Genomic DNA, 16,993 nt, shown 5'->3' with positions numbered 1-16,993 from the left:
CAGGGTTTCTCCAGAACTGAAGCGGGACACGGGCTGTGGAGCGGAGGACTGGGTTGTTTTCCGGCCCACGGGTGAGCATTTCCTCTGGTGGGATCGGAATCTGGGTCGTGTCAAGGCCTCGAAGTCTGAACGTCTCGGTTACTTCCCCCAACACCAGCAGCCGCCAAGCCCTTATCTGGGCTATTCTCCCTGCCCGCACCACTGTCCTGTCAACACCTCCCCAGGCTCACCTTGTCACCTCCACACCCAGCCTGGGGCAGCTCGCTCTCTGCTCCGAGCCCTCTATGGTAGCTTTATTCCCCAAACCTCACTTCTCCCGTTTTACAGAATGAGTTGAGGCTTCATCTCTTGAGATGCCCACACGGTCCCAGAGCTGATTCCTGTGGGTTTGGGTCCTACGGGGCCAATCCCCCACCCCCGCTCCATGTACAGAGTACAGGCTTCAGGTAATGACTGCTCCAACCCGGGCCTCTTCTGACCAGGGCGCTGGCTGAGGACAGGGGTGGCCTCCTCCTCAAGCCTTTGGACGGTGGAAAGAAGGAACACCAGCTTTTTTCTCTCCCCAACCCCCAGCCAGGGGTGAGGGAGCCAAGAGAAGTGAGCCCCTCCCTGCTCTGATTTCTGCTTTCTGGCCCAGCTGTGGCCAAGCCTGAGTCAGCCCCACGGGACCACGCTGGTGGATCTGGGCTCTGGAGCCTGAGAGGGGGAGGGGGTGGCGGTTGAGAATGAGGGGGGTCCGGGCCAGGCTAGGGGAAAGGGCCCGGGCTGCTCAGCTGCTGCCCGCTCCCAAGCCAGGGATCACCTCTCACCGGAGCATGGGGTGGGGAGGCGGGGTTCCCGGGCTAGGAGCAGGGGCCTGGAGCACCCTGGCGGCCCCCAGAGGGATCCGTGGACCCATAGAGACCCTCCTATCTCTTGGTCTCTCCGTGTCTCTGTCTCTAAGCCCCCGCCTATCCTCCGCTCAAGGTGCTAAAGCTTACCCAGCCTCACAGGGCTGGACGGGGCTGATTACGGGGAAGTGTCGGGGAAGATCGAAGGGCAGCCCGTTGTCCAGGGGATTGGGGGCCCAGAACCTGGCGGGCGGTGGGATGCGGGTGGGGTCGAGGTGGAAAGAAAGACCCAGAGAGAGAGAGAGAAAAGTAGAGATCCCTGGAGACGTCAGCCCCGGCCCCCGAGAGGCGTGTGCACCAGGAGGCGGGTCCGGCCTGGGGGCTGGGCCACCGCCTGGTTAAAGGCGGCTTCTTTCCCGGGACGCTGCTCCCGCCGTCGCACTTTCGCCCCCACTGTGATGGCCTCGTCGCCTCTCCTGCCGTTCCTGCCTCTCCTGCTGCTGCTGCTGGAGGTCGCCGCTGCGGCGCGGGCGTCCCCGCTGGAAATACTCCCCGAGGGGGCGGCCCCCTGCGAGGTAGAGAAGGCGACGCGGCGGGCGGGCCGGCGGGGACCAGCGCCCGGGCGAGGTGCACGCGGCTCCTCCCGCACCCCAGACTTCGACGGGGACGACCGGGGTCCGGAGGGGACGCTGCCCGGGTCGGTGCCGGCCGCCCCACCCCCCACCCCCGCTTCAATCCTGACACTTTGGCCATACTTTCCTTTCCCTTTTCCTTCCCTAACTGGAGTCTGAGTCGCTCAGCTGTCCCCCCACCCCATCCCCCCGCAACTCCCCCCGCCCCCCCCCCAGGGTGCATTGAGCACCTACTGTGTACATCTGGAGCAGGAATCGGAGTCTCCTCTTTTAGGCCAGGGGAAGCCCAGACTAGCTACGCGGCCTGCGCGTGGCCACCGCATTTATTAGGGGCGCCTTACTGGGTGCATTTCGGCCGGGGAAGAGCTCGCGTGCTCCTGGTGCGGAGTAAGCAGATGCCCTGGAGGCTGAACGACTCGCTCACAGACGCGACAGCCCGCGGCCCCTCAGCTGTAGTCGGAAGTCAACACCTATTAGGCGCTGCCTCTGCAGTAGCCTTGGGAGGGGTTGAGAGGAAGAATAAATGAGTCAAGCGGGTATGTAGGGCCTTGCTCAGCTCAGGGCCAAGGCTCTAGGGATGAAGTGGGAACGAATGAGCCTGCCTTAGTGGTATGCCTCATGAGAAGGCAGGATTGACGGCAGAGACCAGAAATGTGCATGCCTTGAATTCTTACTGCATGGCGTCCCCTGGGTGAGGAGTTTCACCTCACCTGGAGGAAGAAAGCAAGGCTTGTGCATTCATTAACTGCCTACCGTTTGCAAATCTTTGTCACATCCATTCTGCAGACAGACTGACATTTAGGAATATTTAGGAATGCCATAAAGCCTCAGAGTCAGGATCCCACCTGGCAAGGTCTGGAAGGAGTGTGAGATAGACAACCTACTGTTTGCAGCTCCCTTCCTGCAAGAGAACCAAGCAGAGCTGCATTTGAATCGCATCCCTCCCTTCCATTGCAGGCCGGTGAGCTGTGCCTGCAGGTGCCCGTCTGGAAGTCTGACCCTCCGCCCATCAACGTGAGCCTCTACTATGAGTCACTGTGCCCCGGCTGCCGGTACTTCCTGATCCGCGAGCTCTACCCGACGTGGCTGATGGTCTGGGAAATCCTCAACGTCACGCTGGTGCCCTACGGAAACGCTCATGTGCGTGGGTACAGGTGAAACTGAGGCCCGTGGCCAGGGGAAGGGGGTCGGGGGGTGCAGCCAGCACTCACCCCACTGCTTTTCAGGAACAGAACATCAGCGGCAGGTGGGAGTTCACGTGCCAGCACGGCGAGCAGGAGTGCAAGCTTAACAAGGTGGAGGTGAGCAGCACGCAGAGTTCCTGGGGGGGGGACACGAGGCTGGGGAGAGTGCCCACCGTAAGGAAAATGGAATCAAGGCTCACAAGGGATGGACTGCAACCAGCTCCGTCCCTTGCCTGTGTGCCTCCATTTAATCACATCTTCATTCTCCGCTTCATTAGTGGACACTCGTGGTTATTTCCAGAGTGGTCTTGGGGTGCTCTGGGCCACCCTCACATCCTTGCCTGTCCCCCGCCCGCCAGGCCTGCCTGTTGGACCAGCTGGAGAAGAGCGCGGCCTTCCTGACCATTGTCTGCCTAGAGGAAATGGATGACATGGAGAAAAATCTGAAGCCGGTGAGCAATGCCCCTCACTCAGCCTGGGTCGGAGGGCCCTGGCCTTCCTGCATCCAGACAGACCCAGGTTCAAGTGCTGGCCACGACTACCACTCTCCGTGCAGCCCCAGGAAAACAGCCTCCCCTCTCGAAGCCTCGATCTCTGAATCGAGAGAACCAAGATCTTCTGGGACGTGGGTAGATCAGGGAGGGCTTCCTGGACAAGATGCCTCCGAGCTGGGCTCAGACAAACAGGAATGTGCAGGGACACAGATAGTGACCCTTCTCTGGGGTAAGGAGATGACAGGACAGGCCCACTTAACTCCCTGGGGGGTTATGAAAAAGAACTCCCAAAGGAGTGGCTCATCTGCCCTGATCGTTTATTTATTCATCAAACATCTGGGCCACCCAAGAGACCTGAGCCACCCTGAGACACCTCCAGGCCCTGCAGAGTCATAGTATGGAGTGCAAAGGATGAGGGGACACTCAGGAGACTCAGGGGAAGGGGAAGGAAAAGTGCTCCTGGCAGAGGGAAGAGCAAGTACGATGCTCTCAGGAAAATAAAACACTATAGGGGTCGGGCTGCGGGTCTGGTCTTACGGGAGACAGGAGCAGCCTGAGCCCCTGCCTTGGGGGCCTCCACTCAGGCATGAATTAAGCACCCGTTGTTTATGGGTATTGCTGCGTCCCTGTGAACCCAACTGTCTCCTGTTGCTAGTGAGGAAACAAAAGCTTGGCTTGGGTTGGGGGGTGGTGCTAGTGGGAGGACCGTTGGGGAGATAACAGGGAGGAAGCTGAGACAACACCCCAGCCAGCCAGCAACCCCTCTGCCCTCAGTGCCTGCAGATCTATGCTCCAAAGGTGTCCCCTGACTCCATCATGGAGTGTGCCACAGGGGACCGTGGCATGCAGCTCTTGCACATCAATGCCCAGCTCACGGACGCTCTGCAGCCACCCCACGAGTATGTGCCCTGGGTCGTCGTCAATGGGGTAAGAACTCTTGCAGCTCTCAGGTCATCCCCCAGGCAGGGACCGGGTTGATGGATGTGACCACTGGGCTGGGAGGCAGGAGGCGGGGGCCAGACTTGGGGCCATTTGCAGCCCCTTCTGGGCCGAGCACGGGTCGGTTGGGGCAGGTGGGACTTATGACCTCCTGTCTTGCTTGTGCAGAAACCCATGAAAGAGAAGGACCAGCTCTTACGCCTCATCTGCCAGTTGTACCAGGTAAGCTAGACAGGGAACAGAGGGACTCAGCTGGTGGGGGCAGGGTCTCCTTTCAGGACCCCAACTCGTGGCCATCTCCTCCAGGGCAAGAAGCCGGATGTCTGCCAACTCAGAGCCAGTTCCCACAAGGAAGTCTGCTTCAAGTGATGGCCGGTGCCCTGGGAGGGAACTGATGCTGGAAGAACAAGATCCCACCTGCCCTCATTTTTTGATCCCTGACTCAGCAGCCACTACTTATCATCCAGATAACTTCTACACATTCCACGAAGCCGAGACTCAAAATTCTGCCCTGAGATCAAGAATCTCGCCCCACTGAGAACGGTGCTACACTGAAACTAGTTCAATAAACACTTCTCACTTCTGGATGTTGTGATTCATTTGATAAGTCAGCAAATCCCCTTTTCCTGGATCTGCACAATGCTGGAATCCCTGAGAAGCCCCCTGTCCAGGGGATGCAGAGCCAGACAGACATTCCTAGTCCCATGGAGGCAGGGATGGGCTAGAGGGGGAGGCACCAGCACTAGAGAACCCAGAGGAGGAGTGAACGTTCTGCATAGGGAGGAGGGACATTGGGACTGGGGTTTTGAAGGGTGACTAGGAGTTCACTGGGCAGAAAATGTATTTATTAATTCAACAAACATCCCTAGCTCCCCTTTTTTGTTGCCTCACATTGGGTGTTATGGGTTAAGCCAGAGAATGGTAACTGGAGCCAGGCAAGGCCAGAGGATGGGGCAGGGGCCTTGTCTTGGGGGGTTTGAAAGAATATGTTCACTGGGGGGAAATCATGGTGTTTCAGGGAAGGAGAACCAGTGTAAAAAGGCCCAGACAGCAGCAAAATCAGGAGTTAGAATGGCAGGCTGAGGGGACTTCCCTGCTGGCGCAGTGGGAATCTGCCTGCCAATGCAGGGGACACAGGTTCGAGCCCTGGTCCGGGAAGATCACACATGCCGCAGAGCAACTAAGCCCGCGCGCCACAACTACTGAGCCTGTGCTCTAGAGCCCGCGAGCCACAACTACTGAAGCCCACATGCCCTAGAGCCCGTGATCCTCAGCAAGAGAAGCCACCACAATGAGAAGACAGCGTACCGCAGCGAAGAGTAGCCCCCGCTCTCCACAACTAGAGAAACCCCACGCGCAGCAACGAAGATCCAGCTCAGCCAAAAAAATTAAAATAAATAAAATCTCAAAGAAAGTCCTTCCTTGACAGGTCTCATGGGATTTGCCCTGATTATTTTACACAGGTGCAGCAGGCGTCCAGTTTGCTTTACTGGAAGTTTCTGTAAGGAATCTCAGGGTGGACTTCTAAAAGCCTCTATCATTTGTTAACTGGAGATGACAACTCAAGTTTCACCTGCAGTTTCATCTGTGCCTTTTGGTGAATTTCTCTCTTCTTTGATGTCCCCAAAGTATGGCAAGGATCTTGGTTGGCCAGGCTGGACCTGTAGGGCTGACCCTCAAGCAAGGGACAAGCCAGTTTTCCTGTGAGGGTTTTGTAAGCACTGGCTCCCAAAAGTCCAACTTAGTTTCTTGAAACTGGCTGGTGAAATTGTATCTGGAAACAGTCTGTCTTCCAGGAGGTGGAGCTTAATTCCACCCCCTGACTCTAGCCCTGAGAGTGGACTGGATTTTGGAACTCAATTCCTAAGAGTAGGGAAAGGGAGAAATGGTAACCTGACAGTGGAGTAGAAACACCTGGCAGACGTCCCTTAATCACGTGAGCCAGGTGAGCCTCACGTGACCCTGGTTAACATCATGTGATCCGAGTTAGAGGCACCGGGGTAAATCATGTGATATCACACGCACCATCTGACGCAAGGAGGACACCACCTCTGTGGGATTCTCCCCAAAAACCCAGAACCCCAGTCTAACCACAAGAAAACAGCACCCGAACCAAGATGGAGGGACATTCTACAAAATGTCCCACCGGTCCTCTTCAAAAGTGTCAAGGTCATGAAAAACAAGAAAAAAACCAGAAAGAATCACAGACCAGAGGAGCCTGAGGGGATGACTAAACGCAATGTGGTGGGATCGTGGCCAAGTTCACACTTGAACGAGTAACTGGAATTAGGATTGATAATGCTGTCCTGTGGTTCCCTAACATCAGCCAATGCACCTTCAGGAATTTGCCAAATAGAATTGTATCACAGGGACTTCCTTGGTGGTCCAGTGCTTAAGAATCTGCCTTCCAATTCAGGGGACGGGAGTTCGATCCCTGGTCGGGGAACTAAGATCCCACATGCTGCAGGGCAACTAAGCCTGCGCACCACAACTACTGAGCCCACGCTCTCTGGAGCCCACACACCACAACGAAAGATCCCACGAGCTGCAACTAAGACCCAAACGCAGCCCAAAATTAAATAAATAAATAAATACTAAAAAAAAAAAATTTAAAGAAATGTATCACAGAGCTAAAAAATACAACCAACTACTGAATGTAACAAAAAAGAAGCAGAGTGGCATGGACATATATACACTACCAAATGTAAAATAGATAGCTAGTGGGAAGCAGTCACATAGCACAGGGAGATCAGCTCGGTGCTTTGTGACCACCTAGAGGGGTGGGATAGGGAGGGTGGGAGGGAGACGCAAGAGGGAGGGGGTATGGGGATATATGTATATGTATAACTGGTCCACTTTGTTATGAAGCAGAAACTGACATACAATTGTAAAGCAATTATTCTCCAATAAAGATGTTAAAAAAAAAAAAGAAGCAGACCTCACAGATATAGAGAAGAAGCTAGTGGTTACCAGTGGGCAGGGGGAGGGGAGAGGGGCAATATAGGGGTAGGGGATTAAGAGGTAGAGACTATTAGGTGTAAAATAAGCTACAAGGATATATTCTACAACACGGGGACTATAGCCAATATTCTTTTTAATTGTATTTTATTTATTTTATTTTTGGCTGCGTTGGGTCTTTGTTGCTGCACGTGGGCTTTTCTCTGGTTGTGGCGAGCGGAGGCTACCCTTCGTTGCAGTGCACAGGCTTCTCATTGCGGTGGCTTCCCTTGTTGCAGAGCACGGGCTCTAGGCGCGTGGGCTTCAGTAGTTGTGGCATGCAGGCTCAGTAGTTGTGGCTCGCGGGCTGTAGAGCACAGGCTCAGTAGTTATGGTGCATCGGCTTAGCTGTTTCGTGGCATGTGGGATCTTCCTGGACCAGGGCTCGAACCCATGTCACCGGCATTGGCAGGCGGATTCTTAACCACTGTGCCACCAGGGAAGCCCAATCTTTTTTAAAAAATATTTATTTATTTGGTTGCACCAGGTCTTAGTTGTGGCAGGCGGGCTCCTTAGTTGTGGCACGCAAACTCTTAGTTGTGGCATGCATGTGGGATCTAGTTCCCTGACCAAGGATCGAACCCAGGCCCCCTGCATTGGGAGCGGGGAGTCTTATCCACTGAGCTGCCAGGGAAGTCCCACCAATATTTTATAATAACTACAAATGGAGTATAACCTTTAAAAGTTGTGAATCACTATATTGTATACCTATAACATATAATATTATACAACTATATTTCAATTAAAAAAAAAGAAATGCATCACAGTGAGGGCACTAACCAAGCTCCTTTTTAATTAACTGACTAGGGTACTTATGCCTATAAAATCCCTTCTAAAAATTAACACAACACTGTAAATCAACTATACTGCAGTAAAATAAGTTTTTTAAAAATCCCTTCTAAAATACAACATAACGTCATATTTGCATTTTATCATATTCACAAGTTCTACCTACACTTGAGGAGGATGTACTGATGTACATCTGAGGCAGAAATCTTGGGGCCATATCTTAGAATCCTGCCTCTCACACCTCCTGGTGTAGAAAAATACAAAAATACATAGTGAGAAGTAAAAGCCTCTCTGAATTACAGACCAATAGGTATGCAGACAGAGTTTAGTGGCTCCAATTCTAAAATTCCAACCATGGTTCAACAGGAAACACAGTGTAGGGGAAATAAAATTTAGAATTTGATTTTGGGAAGTTTGTCCAGAATGTCAAAGATTTGAACACTAGGTTAAATCGAACACTAGGTTAAATTAACACTACGTTAAATGAAACAATACTTAGTTACCTATTTAACCAAAGTGACAATAAAAGATGTGACAGGCAAATACAGTAACATAATAAAAGAAAAAGCTCCAGCTCTTTTAATTTTGAGACGACTCAGTTTTCCTAATTAGAGACTTGATAAAGACAACATTTTGATAAAACAGAATCTTTGTTTTCTATATGAATTACTTAACAGGTAAAGAAAAATCTCTTACAATAATCCAAGAAAATGTTATTTTTTTAACAGAGAAAGAAAGTCAAATTCTAGTCACATTATTGATAGTAAAGCTCATTGTTGATAACCAACAAGGACCTACTGTATGGCACAGGGAACTATACTCAATATCTTGTAATAACCTATAATGAAAAAGAATTTAAAAAGGAATAGATAGGTATATATTATGTATAACTGAATCACTTTGCTGTACACCTGCAACTAATGCAACATTGTAAATCAACTATATTTCAATAAAAAATTTTAAAAAATAAAGCTCATTTTAAAAATTCTTATAATAATCCATTTAATTTTTGCCAATTTGACCACACAAGATAAGATTTCCTCTTTCTCCCTCTCCAACTTTCTAAATCCATTTAGGTTTTTCTCCTTTATTTTCCTCTTTTGTATTTTGAGACAATCACTAAATACCCTTAAACAAGGACAAAATTACTTTTCTTTTTCCTTCCTAAGAACGCATCCTTGGACTTCCCTGGTGGCTCAGTGGTTAAGAATCCGCCTGCCAATGCAGGGGACAAGGGTTCAATCACTGGTCCAGGAAGATATCACATGCCGTGGAGCAACTAAGCCCGACTGCCACAACTACTGAGCCTGTGTGCCACAACTACTGAAGCCCACGTGCCTAGAGCCTGTGCTCCACAACGAGAAGCCACCACAATGAGAAGCCCGCGCACCGCAACGAAGAGTAGTCCCCGCTCGCCGCAAATAGAGAAAGCCCATGCACAGCAACGAAGACCCAACGCAGCCAAACATAAATAATTTACATTAAATACTTGCTAATTAAAAAAAAAAAGAGCGCATCCTTCATACCTCATACTCTTTCCTGCAGAAACACATCTTATTTTCCGTGCACACTTCACATACAGAGTTTTTTTTTTTATACAGAGTTTTTTTTTTCTGTACCTTTATTATTCCTAGCAGTTTCATTTACTACATTGATTATAATTCATAACCCTAAGTTCCAGTGAAAACTAGGAAGCAAGCAATTGTAAACTGCCTGTGGCCATACCAACATTCTCTAGTAGATTAGCAAATTTATGGATACATCATTTCATAATTTCTAGATGCATATGCTTCCTTATAATACAAATTTTTGATGTGGCAAAGGACGTGTTTACTAGCGGAAACATCACTACTCCCTTTGTAAAAATCAAGAAGCCAACGAGATAAACTTATGTTTACTGATTAATATTTCAGTATTTTCTCATGTTTGAAAATTATCTACATATTCAATGAATATCCACCATTTCACTTAACTTAGTATAAGGTTTCAAGTTTCCAAAATGATTCCGGAAACTTTTTTTTTTTTTTTTGCGGTACGCAGGCCTCTCACTGTTGTGGCCTCTCCCGTTGCGGAGCACAGGCTCCGGACGCGCAGGCTCAGCGGCCATGGCTCACGGGCCCAGCCGCTCCGCGGCATGTGGGATCTTCCCGGACCGGGGCACGAACCCGTGTCCCCTGTATCGGCAGGCGGACTCTCAACCACTGCGCCACCAGGGAAGCCCTAGAAACTTTTTTTTTTACATTTATTTATTTTTGGCTGTGTTGGGTCTTCGTGGCTGCACGCAGGCTTTCTCTAGTTGTGGCGAGCAGGGGCTACTCTTCGCTGCGGTGCACGGGCTTCTCATTGCGGTAGTTTCTCTTGCTGCGGAGCACGGGCTCTAGAGCGCAGACTCAGTAGTTGTGGCGCACGGGCTTAGTTGCTCCGTGGCATGTGGGATCTTCCTGGACCAGGGATGGAACCCATGTCCCCTGCATTGGCAGGCAGGTTCTTATCCACTGCACCACCAGGGAAGCCCTAGAAACTATTTTTCAGGAGACATTATAAAACAAAATTATTGTTGAGAAGTTCACTTATAAACTTTTATCCTATTTACATTTATTACTTAACTTGTTTTTAACAATTATGCTTAAATTATTCATGAAAATTTCATGAGTCATTAAATAGCTAGCCATAATCTTGTTATTTTTCTTGTTGATAAATCAAGCAAGTATCAAAAATCACAGAATGTAAAAAGTTAAATATATGACCTCCTTTATTTTAAAATTTACTGTTGTGCTTGATATACATCAAGCAATTAACTTTTATTGTCTGTTTTGTTCTTAGTTTGAATTTACAGTTTTATAATCTAAACATCTAGTAGAGACAATTAGTTTGACTAATCAACTTACATAAGCACTTTTTTTTAAGCCAATTAAATAGAGCTCTTTTACAAGTTAATTTTTAGCAATACTTCCCAGAGGTAGAAGAATATCACATGTATATAGACAAACATAAACCTAGAGACAGAAGCAGAGATCTTATAACTTTTATTTTTAAATTTTAGCCATGAGACAGGTACAAGAATTTTTAACTCATTATTGAAGAAAAAAAAAATTTGGATCCAAAGTGTGTTTCTGGCAGATGGATCAAGTTACTAATATTTGTGAAGAAGCCTTTTTAAACTTTTTTTCTTGCCGGTGTATTTCCAAATAGCCCTCTGAGTACATAGTTCCATTTTGGCTTAGGAAAGAAGAAGGCCTTGAAAATAGTTCCAATCAGGCTCTGAATGTCTCCAATAAAGCCAATTTCTGACATAGAGTTCCTTTTAAAAAAAAAAATCCTTTCAATATCTTATCATCAGGTTTCAGCCCAGACAAACAGTAAATTTTCCCGGCAGTATTGAACTCCCTTTTTTTTTTTTTAACTTCTTTTTTTAACCAAAAGCATACCTATTCTAAGTGATTCAAAACCAAAACCAATCAGCCTTCTATGACTAAACCATAGAGGGGTCCCCAAAGAGGGTGCAAAAAAGGCAGCTCTCTCAAGATCCACAGCCACTCCCAAAGATGGCCAAAAGAGAGAAAGACTTAGACAATTCCCCTCAGAGGCTGGCAACAGTGGTCCAGTAGTCGGTAGGACCCTAGCCACAAATGGGGTGCAACCCACATTTCTTTCTGGCCATCTACATATTCTCAGGGCTCTCACCTGATGGTTGGACATGTAGGACCAAAACCAGCATGCCCTAGCAGACAGAAAGCCAAGCCAAGCTCTCGGCACACAAGTCTCTGGCTGAGACTGACACACAAGACAGATTAACAGGGGAAAAGCATAAAAAATTTATTTACATGTACGTGGGAGTCTTCGCAAGAAAAATGAAGACCCAAAGACTTGTTATTTACTAGGTTGAACAGAGCGTCAACTGCAGAAAAGCAACTAAAATACATGGGGGAGACTAAAGGAAGATAAGAGTTATTTCAACAAGACCTATTTGTACAGATTTCTCTCAGCTTTGACTCCCTGTCTCTGGGGATAAGAGGGTTTCTTCCTCCCAGTAGAGGGAGGGCACCTTTGCCATGGGAATTATATTTCCTGCTTTCAGTAAGAAAAAGGAAAGACCAAGAGCCCTTGTTGCATCTTGCAGTCTTACTAATGCCTTTAACTCAAAATAATTAATCTACCAGAGCAGCATATTTTGTGGTGGCATGTTCTGAAAACTCCTTCAACAGAAACACCCAAAATCACAGGTCTAGACATCAAAAGCTGTTCCTCCTGGTGGGCACTAAATTCTTAATGGATTCTCCACTGCTTTTCAGCCAGTAAACCAGTAATCCATTGATAGAGATTGCCAAATGGTCAGACCATAAAGCCAAATTCCCAGTCCCTGATGCCTCTAATGCTGGTGACATTACCCATCATAAAAGCATCAAAAACAAGGCACCTATCTAGAGAGAGGAAAACACAGATGAGAAAAATAGAGAATCAGCAAGATTCTCTTACCTCTTGGAGTTGCCAGGGCTTCAGCCACCATGAAATGCACTTCTCTGCTGAAAAAGTTTACCTGACTCTGTTTCGTGAATCCTAATTTGACTTTTCCCCCTCTTTTAACCATTTTGGAGGTTTTCCACAAAAATGCAGTAAAATCTGGAACCTGGAATACCAGACTGAGTTACTTGACAGCAGTAGGAAGTGTTGAAGGATAATTTTCCCAAAAAAGGTAAAAATCACGACTCTCATACAGAAATAAAAATGAGTATGTGTTCAAAATTGTTAACTCGTTGTTAATAAAGGGAACTGGTCAGGCGTTAAGCCCATTTCAAAGAAGAACCAAACAACAAGACAAAACAAGCACAGTAAAATGAATGTGCAAATGAAGGCCAAAAAACTGGGGGTGGGCATCTCTCCACTCAGCAGAATTCATTTGCATGTCTATAGGGAAGAATTATTTTTCCCTGTTATCAGTTATAACCACAGGGTTTATAAAATATCTCCCATAGAATCAAAATCAGAAAACCCTGAAGGGTGTCCTCTAACAAAGAGGAAAAAAAATTTGTTTGTAAAGAGTCAAATAGTAAATAGTTTAGTTTTTGCAGACCATACAATCTTTGTTCCAACTGCTCATTGTAATGAGAGTAGACAATAAAGAAACAAATGGGCATGACTGTGTTCCAACATAGCTTTATTTATGGATTCGGAAATTTGAATTTCATATAATTTTCACATGTCCCAGAATATTATTTGGATTTTTTCACCGACCAATTAAAAAAGGTAAGAGAATTCTTAGCTCGCGAGCCTCACCAAAACCGGCGCCGACAGGATTTGGCCCACAGGCGACAGTTTGCGACACCCTGTTCCTGTAGGTAACGCATAGATTTCCATTGAAACTCACATTTTCCCCTCCAGGAACACAGGAAATAACAAGGTGATAAAACTGTCCCTGCAGCAACACAAAGTTGCTGTGAAATGTCTTAATGCACGTCATGTGCCCAGAACAGTGCCTAACGTTTTAATTATATTATTCTTGAACTGAGGTCAGATACCCAGCAGTAGTCAGGACCAACGTCAGCGTCTACACAAGAATCCCAGCGGCCTGCGCGCGCCGCAAAACTGTAGCCCCGCCCCCACTTTCTCGAGTCTCTGCGGGATTGGACTTCCGCCCCGGTAGTCACGGCCACAGTCCGATCCCCTTTTCAGGAATTTCGGGAGAATCTGGAAATCTGGAGGGCAACTACAAGAGAGAACTCGGTAGAGTTGTTCAAGATTGGCCATCTCAATGCGGGACGCAGGATGACAGTCAGTGATTTGCCAGCCTAACGATAGTCAGCGAGAGTCTCCGATTGGCCAGTTCAGTACTGGGCAGGCAAATAAGGGTGTGGAGGCGGTTACCCATAGGCCAGAGCTGATAGGGGCGGGAAAACGAGGTTAGAACGACAGCAATTGGCATACGCGGTGTGACGCGAAGCCTATTTGCGATTGGCCCGTAAGGCGCGGAAGGCGGTGTGCGGCTTCGTTCGGCAATTAGCCTCTAGACGGGATACCGACTTTTGATTGGCTGATACCTCTCGGGGCGGGCAAAGTGAAGAGGCAAGCGGTCGGCGATTGGCTGCAGTGACTTGGGGCAGCATGCAAATCACGAAGGCAGCGTGCGATTGGGTAGCACGGCGCGAGGCGGGGATCCGGGACGCGGGGTGACTGGGGATTGGCCGGCATGGGCAGGGCGGCCGGGTGTGCCAGTTCCTAGGTCCCGGCAGGCGATGGCGTCCGGCGGCTGGTGCTGGCTGCGCGGCCTTTGGGCCGCGGGGCAGCCCCTGTTCCAAGGCCGTGCGTTGCTCGTCACCAACACGCTGGGCTGCGGCACTCTCATGGCGGCCGGGGATGGAGCGCGCCAGTCCTGGGAGATCCGCGCCCGGCCCGGCCAGAAGTTTGACACGCGGCGCTCAGGTGAGGGGGCGAGTGCTGCTGGCCTTTGACCCCAGAGGATCTTTGGCCCCAACCTCAATTCGGAGACCTGTGACCCGGACCCGCGTGCCGTGACCCATGACCCGTGACCTCAGTCCCTGGCAAGACCCTTGACCTCAGCGTGCACCCTAGACAGCCCCTCCCTGATCTCTGTCCCCTCCCCCCTCGGGGGTCTTCATTCCCTATCATACGTGGGGTTTCTGTTCGCTCCCATCCTGCGGGTCAGGTCCCCGCCCAACCCCTGGTCCGGTTCCCTCTGTCTTGCACTGAGAGACCTAGCGTTGAGCACAGGATGCTGCACCCGGGGTAGTCAAGGGCGCAGCGTCTGGCCCCAGCCAGCCTAGGATCGCGCCCTGGTCCCACACTTCCCTACCCGCTGTGCCTCTGTTTCCTCCTCTGGAAAGCGGGGCGATGGTAGAACCCTCTGCCACGGTGGTGAGGGAATGAGGGAAGAAAATGCAAACGCAGCTCTTGGAATGGTACGTGGCAGTGGGGCTAGTAATGGGTTGGGCTCTGGGAGAGTGTCAGGCTTACCCAGGTCTTAGACAGGGAGGGAGTGAATTGGGGGCTTTGCTGGCCTAACATGCACCCCCTGACTCTTGGACCGCCCACAGCGAGCATGTTTGCTGTGGGCTGCAGCATGGGCCCTTTCCTGCACTACTGGTACCTCTGGCTGGACCGCCTGCTCCCTGCATCTGGCTTCCGTGGCCTCCCAAACGTCCTCGGGAAGGTCCTCGTCGACCAACTGGTGGCCTCTCCCATGCTGGGCGTCTGGTACTTCTTGGGTAAGGAGCCCCGTGAGCTTGGGCTTTGCCCCTCATAGGTCGTGAGGGACAGAGCCAACTTTGTGTTAAGGATGTGGAGACCCATTACTGATGCACCTCCTGAAGGCTGGGGTACAGTGGTGATAGGACAGACCCAGTGGAGGCAAGTGTGAATGGCAGAATCACAGAGAATGATGCTAAATGTAGGAAGGATGAAGACAGTGTCTGATGGGGCTGCCCTGGACAGTGGTTGGGAGAACGTCCCAAAGGAGAAGACACTCAGTTGAGACTTGAAGAAGGAGCCAGAAGGCAGGGGGAACAGCCCATGCAAAGGCTCTGAGGCTGGAGGAAGGGGAGCTGAGACTGACGTTGACAGGGCACAAGCATCCTAGGACCGGTAATAAAATAGCCTCAGCCTCAACAAGGGTGTGTGGCGTACGCATCCCTCAGGGTACGCGATTATTCATGACAGACCTCTCTCCTCTCACTTCTCCCCGACTTGACTTGTTCTGTTGTTTAGCCACCCTGCTGTGCTGCCCTTCCCACTACAAGGCTTTTAAGTGTCCTGTTTCCTCTGCCTGAGACACTGTTCCTCAGGGGTCCTACCCCACCCGCTCTGCTGTCGTACTCCGTACTCCCCAGCCTCTGACACTCTCATTTCTTGGTTTCCTTCCTAGGCCTTGGCTGCCTGGAGGGCCAGACCCTGGGCGAGAGCTGCCGGGAGCTGCGGGACAAGTTCTGGGAATTATACAAGGTGGGCGTGCCTGCCCAGGCCCCGCCTATCCTTTATCTCTGCCCCCTTGCATCTGTCCCTCCTCTCCCTTTCACAGGCACCCCCTTTCAAAGCCCCACCTCTCACAGCCACCCGGCCCCGCCCAGCCCCGCCTCTCACTGCATTCCACCCCTCCCCGTAGGCTGACTGGTGCGTGTGGCCTGTTGCGCAGCTGGTGAATTTCCTCTTCGTGCCTCCCCAGTTCCGAGTCACCTACATCAACGGCCTGACGCTGGGCTGGGACACATACCTCTCCTATCTGAAATACCGGGTAAGCGTAGTGGGCAGACCAAGGACCCAGGGGACTCCTTGGGGGGGCCACACGTGTGAGCCCCAAATGGCAGTACAGCTACGCTCCAGGGTGCGGGCCTCTCGTGCCCGCGACAACCTGCACCCCATGGTGGGTGGGTGGGTTGCTGATCACTAGCGGGGTGAAGACCAAGCCCACGTCTTCTGTCTGATGTGACCTCGGCCAGGTCCCTGCCGCATCTGTCCGGCAAGGCTGACCCCAGCCCTGACGGGTGGAGGAGGGTTCAGTGAGGAGCCCAGAGGGATGAACAAACGCCTGTAACCAGATCCTCTTGTGTGGACAGATCCCAGGCCCCCCAGCGCCCCCAGGCTGTGTGGCCCTGGGCACTGTGCAGACTGAGCTGCCCCACACTGCCACCACATGCCAGCCAGGGCAAGACTGACCCTCAGCTGACCAGCCGCCTGGGCAGGAAGGGGAACGGACTGCTGGGCCCAGTCCTAGGCCCACCCTGATTCCTAGGCATCCGGTTGGGCTGCCCCTTCCAAGCCCACTGCCGGGCCTCTGTTTCTCCATCTGGAACACAACCATGAAGATGGACCAGAAGGGTTGGTCATCACCCCAACCCTTCTGGGAGAGCCTCAAGTGACTGGTGACAGATGTTCCACCCTCAGCACTGGGCCTCAGCCAGCCAGCTAGTACCAAGCCCTCAACACTCCTGCGGGCTGGACTCTGGGACCAAGGTGGGGAGATCGCCCATACACTTGGAGCAGGGCCCCCAGAATGTGGAGCCTTGGGTGGGGTGTGTAGCCTCCAGTCTCATCCTCTGTTCGTGGACTATGGAAGTACAGAGAATTAAATTCTCTTTGTAATTGAAAATCTTGTGGATGGGCAAAGCCAGCACTGGCAG

At 50.6% G+C, this 16,993-nt stretch overlaps 2 protein-coding genes across 6 annotated transcripts; both read left to right on the top strand.

Annotated features, from left to right (window-relative positions):
* The first annotated feature begins 1,189 nt into the window (after positions 1-1,189).
* On the top strand, positions 1,190-4,678 carry IFI30 (IFI30 lysosomal thiol reductase). 4 transcript variants are annotated; one of them, XM_032629091.1, is made up of 7 exons: positions 1,211-1,405; positions 2,420-2,602; positions 2,689-2,763; positions 3,006-3,098; positions 3,915-4,067; positions 4,248-4,301; positions 4,484-4,664. In XM_032629091.1, exons 1-7 carry the CDS (start codon positions 1,289-1,291, stop codon positions 4,511-4,513), a joined length of 705 nt encoding a protein of 234 aa, XP_032484982.1. In that variant the 5' UTR covers positions 1,211-1,288; the 3' UTR covers positions 4,514-4,664. The 4 variants fall into 4 exon arrangements, 3 of the variants coding, with proteins under 3 accessions (XP_032484980.1, XP_032484982.1, XP_032484981.1); XM_032629090.1 differs by having other exon boundaries at positions 1,216-1,405; positions 4,386-4,678; XR_004349434.1 differs by having other exon boundaries at positions 1,190-1,405; positions 3,006-4,067; positions 4,386-4,664.
* A 9,338-nt stretch (positions 4,679-14,016) lies between these two features.
* Positions 14,017-16,962, top strand: MPV17L2 (MPV17 mitochondrial inner membrane protein like 2). 2 transcript variants are annotated; one of them, XM_032628713.1, is made up of 5 exons: positions 14,037-14,282; positions 14,915-15,085; positions 15,742-15,818; positions 15,979-16,107; positions 16,430-16,962. In XM_032628713.1, exons 1-5 carry the CDS (start codon positions 14,096-14,098, stop codon positions 16,526-16,528), a joined length of 663 nt encoding a protein of 220 aa, XP_032484604.1. In that variant the 5' UTR covers positions 14,037-14,095; the 3' UTR covers positions 16,529-16,962. The 2 variants fall into 2 exon arrangements, with proteins under 2 accessions (XP_032484605.1, XP_032484604.1); XM_032628714.1 differs by lacking the exon at positions 14,915-15,085 and having other exon boundaries at positions 14,017-14,282; positions 15,979-16,962.
* The last annotated feature ends 31 nt before the right edge of the window (positions 16,963-16,993 follow it).

The sequence above is a fragment of the Phocoena sinus genome, chromosome 3 (assembly GCF_008692025.1).
Source record: "Phocoena sinus isolate mPhoSin1 chromosome 3, mPhoSin1.pri, whole genome shotgun sequence".
Lineage (NCBI taxonomy): Eukaryota > Metazoa > Chordata > Mammalia > Artiodactyla > Phocoenidae > Phocoena > Phocoena sinus.
Note: the sequence above shows the minus strand (reverse complement) of the source record. Positions and strands in the feature narration are given on the sequence as shown.

Excerpts from the sequence above, each read along its gene's own strand:
- IFI30 (XM_032629089.1), top strand. The coding sequence starts at position 1,289 with ATGGCCTCGTCGCCTCTCCTGCCGTTCCTGCCTCTCCTGCTGCTGCTG. Across the intron at positions 1,406-2,419 it reads AGGGGGCGGCCCCCTGCGAG|GCCGGTGAGCTGTGCCTGCA; the intron begins GTAGAGAAGGCG and ends CTTCCATTGCAG. Across the intron at positions 2,764-3,005 it reads GCAAGCTTAACAAGGTGGAG|GCCTGCCTGTTGGACCAGCT; the intron begins GTGAGCAGCACG and ends CCCGCCCGCCAG.
- MPV17L2 (XM_032628713.1), top strand. The coding sequence starts at position 14,096 with ATGGCGTCCGGCGGCTGGTGCTGGCTGCGCGGCCTTTGGGCCGCGGGG. Across the intron at positions 15,819-15,978 it reads AGTTCTGGGAATTATACAAG|GCTGACTGGTGCGTGTGGCC; the intron begins GTGGGCGTGCCT and ends CCCTCCCCGTAG. Across the intron at positions 16,108-16,429 it reads TCTCCTATCTGAAATACCGG|ATCCCAGGCCCCCCAGCGCC; the intron begins GTAAGCGTAGTG and ends TTGTGTGGACAG.